General features: G+C 43.0%; 1 protein-coding gene across 1 annotated transcript; it reads left to right on the plus strand.

Annotated features, from left to right (window-relative positions):
- The first annotated feature begins 685 nt into the window (after nucleotides 1-685).
- LOC114637728 (PRAME family member 12-like) lies at nucleotides 686-3,268 on the plus strand. Its single transcript, XM_028785993.1, has 3 exons — nucleotides 686-1,023; nucleotides 1,315-1,899; nucleotides 2,701-3,268. Exons 1-3 carry the CDS (start codon nucleotides 737-739, stop codon nucleotides 3,266-3,268), a joined length of 1,440 nt encoding a protein of 479 aa, XP_028641826.1. The 5' UTR covers nucleotides 686-736.
- Nucleotides 3,269-6,069: the final 2,801 nt, after the last annotated feature.

The following is a 6,069-nucleotide window of genomic DNA, read 5'->3' on the forward strand; positions in this document are numbered from 1 at the left end:
ATGAAGAAAATAGTGACTCCCATGAAAGTATAAAATTGACAATTCTCATGATTCAGTCTCCTAAAAAGCAGGCCACAGATCAGTGTGGCTACTGGATCTAAAACTTAAGGAAGTCAAAGTAACAATATGCATATCACAGAATCTCCCCAACAGTTCCATTCATTGAATTCAAGTATAGTTTGAGTGTGTGAACTCTAAATTTGCCATTTAGGGTTATGAGAGACTCATGTAGATGATTTCACAGAAAAGTGTAGAGCTCAGGCTGAATATTCTGATACCAGCTTCTCAGCAGGTGAGCTGTAGATATGGTTGGGTTGAAATGGGTTCTTTTGACTCTCCAGGAGGCCCTTGAAGGAAATATGGCTCTGGGAAAAATAGTGTCTAATGGGAAATATATAGGTTGATGACACTGCCAGAACAATGACTGAGGCTGAATCTGTTTGTATAATTAGTGGAGAACGAAGCAAGCTAAAAAGTGTTTTCTTGCCGGGCGGTGGTGGCGCACGCCTTTAATCCCAGCACTTGGGAGGCAAAGGCAGGCGGATTTCTGAGTTCAAGGCCAGCCTGGTCTACAGAGTGAGTTCCAGGACAGCCACAGCCAGGACTATACAGAGAAACCCTGTCTCAAAAAACCCAAAAAAAAACAAAAAAAAAAACAAAAAAAAAAAAAAGTGTTTTCCTGAAAGAATTTCTTTATCTTGCTATATCCAGAGCCTCTCCCTACCTGAAAGACAGGATGAGCTTCAAGACCCTTCCCATGCTCCTGCAGCTGGCGAGAAGAAGCCTGCTGAAAGATGAAGCCTTAACCATCTCTGCTCTTCAGGACCTGCCCATGGAGCTGTTCCCACCACTCTTCAAGGATGCATTCATTAGCAAACAAACTAACATTCTGAGGGAGATGGTGGCAGCCTGGCCCTTCCCATGCCTTCCTGTGGGAGCCCTGATGACAACTCCAGACTTGGACATCTTGAAGGCTGTGCTGGGTGGCCTGGATTTGCTGATGACACAAAAAGTTCGACCCAGGTAAGTGACACCAAGGTAGCATGGAGGGAAGTGTGTGGATCAATGGAGGTATTCACCATGTGGTCCAAGTTGAATCAGAGGCTTCTGATGGTACTAACTTTGTGGAGAGAAACAAAGAAAAAGGACAGTGGTGTGTGCAGCAGGGCAGAAAACAGATGCATTCAATATGCAATGAATCTGTCCTGGCTTCTTCCCTCAAGGAATGGATTTAAGGGTCTTTGTGTTGTAGGGACAAAGCTGTTTACACATTGCCTCTTCTGTCATCTGAATTTTTTCCCATTTGATCCATAGGAGGTGGAAACTACAGGTCCTTGATTTACGAGATGCCAACCATGATTTCTGGAATGTGTGGGCTGGAATAGAGGATGGTGTCCGCCTTCCAGACATTAGGCAGCCACAACCTTTGATGTATCATCCCAAACAAAAGGGAAAACAGTCTTTGACTGTGAGGATAAACCTTTCTCTGAATCCTAGTCACATAAGTAAATACAATGAATATTTTTATCAGTGGGCAAAGGAGAGAAAAGATGTAGTACAGGTGAACTGTCAGAAGATGGAGATTTGGACCAACCCTGTCTACCACCCACCTTATCTTCAGGATGTAGTTGAGCTAAGTTCTATCCAGGAGTTGGAAGTGTATAAACACTGCGACCTAAACACCCTTGTAACAATAGCCCCTAATTTGGGCCAGATGATAAACCTTCAAAAACTCCTTCTCAATGATATCCACATATCTTTCAACTGGATTGGAAATAAAGAGATGGAAGACTGGTGTTTAATTATGATCATTCCCCAATTCTCCAAACTACAGAAGCTCCAGCATCTTTATTTGAATGATGTGTGCTTTGTGAATGAACGCCTGGACCAAGTGCTCAGGTGAGTAAGGAAAGAGAGCTTTGTCCAGGGACTAGAATAAAGCCTTTCTCTGTTACATGAAAAGCTAGTGCAAAGCTGTGGCTTCCTAGGCACTGTTGAATTTACATGGATGTGACCTTAGAATAATTGATCTTAGTGTTTGTGAAATCTTATATCCTGAGTTGTCACTTCAGTAAACTCAGACTACCATTTATACGTCCATGATTTAGAAAAGTTCTTTGCCAAGTACCCAGATGTAGTGAAAACAGATGTATAGAGGCTATGAGAGCTTATATCACATTTTGTCCCATGCCACTTCTGTCGTGAGAACTGTATGAAGACTTTTCATCTGCCTCTGACTCCCCATGGGTCTCAGGCTATCTGAACACTGGTAGGGGCTCAGTATTGATTGAGAGTCATTATGGCCACAGAGAAGCTATGTGGACAGAACAAAAATCCGTGCCATAGAGGTGGAGCTCATGAGCTCAAAGTTATCACACCCAGGAATGGTTCTAGGTCTTTCCAAGACAGTCCCACTGTGTTTCCTTTCTGATATCATCTATTCACTGATGTGGTTTTGTGCTCCAAAGTGCAGAGGGCACTGTAGAGCTCTAGGCAAAAGCAATCATAATGATGGTGTGTGTCCTCTGCTTATAGTAACAAGATACATTTGGTACTCTCTATCAGGGAACATTCTAACTTTGAGTTTCATTATGAGCACAGAATGACCTTGGACTTAACTAGCCTTTTCTTGCTTGAAATCTTGCCCTTTGTGTGCCAATATTGAACTTTAAGGAGATGATCTCATTTGTCTCTCTCTAGGTGCTTAGGGAGTCCCTTAGAGACCCTTGCAATCACTCGATGTAAGCTGTCAGAGTCAGATATGAGTTGTCTATCTGAGTGTCCAAGAGTGCATCAGCTCAGATACCTGGATCTGAGTGGCAACGACTTTATAAATTCAAGTCATGAATTTCTTGGAAGACTTCTAGAAAGACTGACAGCTACACTGCAGAAGCTAGGATTGAAGGGCTGTATGTTCACGGACTTCCAAATTGATGTCCTCCTACCTGCTCTGAGCCAATGCTCCCAGCTCACTGAGGTCAATTTTCAGATGAACTTCTTATCTATGGACAGCCTGAAGAAGCTTCTGCAGCATACTGCTAACCTGAGACAACTGACCAGGGAAATGTACCCTGCCCCCTATGAGGTCTATGATGAATTTGGTAATGTCCTCCCACAAAGATTTGTACAACAGTGCTCTGAGCTATTGGCCACACTCAAGGATATAAGGCAGCCAAAGAAGATCTGTTTTGTGAGTAATATTTGTGCAGTTTGTGGAGGATTCTGGGTCTATGACTTCGGCGCCACATTATGTTTCTGTTGGCAATGAGAGGTCACTGCTGGACTCTGAGAAAGGAAAGCCAGAAGTCAGTGACAAATTTGAGATAGAGCATGTGTATTTCAGCATATTTTTGAATGTACTTGGGAATGATGATTGTTTCATTGGATCATTGTTGAAGGAGAAGTACTTATCTGGAGAATGAGGGCTCACTTTTTGCCTGAGGTCAACAGTACAGACACACCTTGACACAGCAAATGAAATTTGAATATGGTATTTACTGTTTTGTTTGCCCTTCCCATATTCTTGTGTTCCCTTCTCTCTGTCACTCTGTCTTCCCAGAATTTTCAGAATAACACGCCCAGTGTTTCAAGATTATATACACTTCAGCTTTCTGAAATCCTGTTCAAAATACTACAAAGATTCTCTTGAAAAAAATGGCTCAGAGTTTAAGACTGCTTGGTGCTCTCCCTGGGGAGGACTGTTTTTTTTTTTTTTTTTCATATCTATAACCACCTGTAACTCTGGGTTCAGATGATCTGACATTCTTTTGTGGTCTCTAGGAAGACTTTTACTCCTCTGCACATACACATATCATACACATGACTAAAAAGAAATAAAAATTAAAATATTTTAAAGAAGAAAACAAGTAACATTGTGGTGGCACACGCCTTTCACTCCAGTACTGGGTTGGCAGAGACCACCGACAGATATCTGAGTTCTTGGCCAGCAGAGGAACAGGCTGGAGGATTCTGAGTGATTTTGGTTGACAGCTTTAGTTACATCTCAGGATATATACTTCCCCTGGGTTAGGAATGTATGTACTCTAGCCATGTCCTCGAAGAAGGAAGAATTAAACTCCCTTTGAACACAAGGTTTAGTCTTCTACTCTTGTTTTTTCTTTTCTTTTTTTTTTATTTTTTTTAACCTATTCACTTTACATCCCACTCATTGCCCCCTCCTGGTTACCCCTTTTCACAATCTATCCCCCATTTCCTTCTCATATAAGTGGGTGCTCTCCCCATTATCCCTTCACCTTGGCATTTTAAATCTCATCGAGGCTAGGTACCTCCTCTCCTACTAGGCCAGATCAGGCAGCCAAGCTAAAAGAACATAACCCAATACAGGCAACAGAAATGTGGGATAGCTCCCATTCCAGTTTTGGGAACCACATGAAGACAATGCTGCACATCTGCTACAAATGTGGGGGAGGCCTAGGTCCAGCCTGTGTGTGTTCTTTTGTTGGTCCTTCAGACTCTGAAAACCCTGAAGGTCCAGGTTAGTTGACTCTGTTGGTATTCCTGGGCAGTTCTTATTCCCTTCTGGGTCTATAATCCTTCCTCCTGTTCTCCCATAAGACTCCTCAAGCTCCCTCCACTGTTCAGCTGTGGGTATCTGTGTCTGTCTGAGTCAGCTGTTAGGTGGAGCCTCTCAGAGGACAACACACATCTCTCTGCAAGTATAATAGAATATCATTAACAGTGTTAGGGACTAGTGTTTGCCCATGGGATGCGTCTCAAGATGGGCTGGTTATTGTTTAGCTGTTCCCTCAGTTTCCAACCCATTCCCTGTGCCTGCAGTCCTTGTAGACAGGATAATTTTGAGTCAAAAGTTCTGTAGGTGGGTTGATGTCTCAATTGCACCACAGGGCTTCTTGCCTGGCTACAGGAAATGGCCTCTTCAAGTTCCATATCCCCAATGTAGTGAGTCACAGCTAAGGTGACCCCCATTGATACTTGGGTGCATCCTATATCCCAGAACTCTGTCTCCTCTTGGAAATGCCCCCCACCTTCTCATCCCTTTTGCTTAGTCCTCTATTCTTCAGGAATGACAGCACCTATTCAGAAAGATCTTTCCAGTCTCTCCCATCTTAAGACCTTCAGGAGACTAAACCCTCAGAGCCATGTTTGCAATATGTGCTTTGATTTGTTATCACTGAGACTCTGTGAGTGTGACTTGTGTGACTCTGTGTGTTTCTAAGTATATGTGAGTTTGAGTATGTTTGTGCTTGTATAAGTCAGGGTTCTCTAGAGTCACAGAACTTATGGACTATCTCTATATATCAAGGGAATTTACTGTGATGACTTACAGTCTGTAGGTCAACTAACCCAAAAATAGGCAGCTGTGGATGGGAAGCCCAAAAATCTACTAGTTGCTAAGACTCATGTGGCTAGTTGTTTGAGCTGGTCTTCTGTAGAAGTGGGTTTCAACAGATGTGCTGGCAAGTAAGTGCAAACAGTTGAAGAGTGGATCTTCATTCTTACAATGCCCCTATGTAGGCTTCCAGTAGAAGGTGTGGCCCTGGTTAAATGTGTATGTCACCACACCTGGATCAAGATCTTGCTTTGTGCTGGGCAGTGGTGTCGCACGCCTTTAATCCCAGCACTTGGGAGGCAGAGGCAGGTGGATTTCTGAGTTCGAGGCCAGCCTGATCTACAGAGTGAGTTTCAGGACAGCCAGGGCTATACAGAGAAACCCTGTCTCAAAAAACAAAACAACAACAAAAAAAGATCTTGCTTTGTCCCATGATGACTTTGAACTCAGATACCTCTTTGCATCAGTCTGCTATGATTAAATGTGTACATTACCTTGCCTGGGCCTAAGTTTTTCTTGTCCACTATGCTTCAAGATCTCCATGCCAAGATCCAGGTCAGAAACTTGTGTCTTCTATCCTCAAGATTTGGACCACAGCTGTGCCCTCCAAATCTGGATTGTAGTTCCTTCCAAATATACTGAATTTGACAACCAGGAATAGCCATTACAGTGCTTATGTTAGCATGTGTGTGAGTATATGTGAGGTATAAGTGTGTGTGTTTATGTGACAATTTCTCTCTCTCTCTATCTCTCTATCT

The sequence above is a fragment of the Grammomys surdaster genome, unplaced genomic scaffold, assembly GCF_004785775.1.
Source record: "Grammomys surdaster isolate TR1022 unplaced genomic scaffold, NIH_TR_1.0 125408, whole genome shotgun sequence".
In the NCBI taxonomy this organism is placed as follows: Eukaryota; Metazoa; Chordata; class Mammalia; order Rodentia; family Muridae; genus Grammomys; species Grammomys surdaster.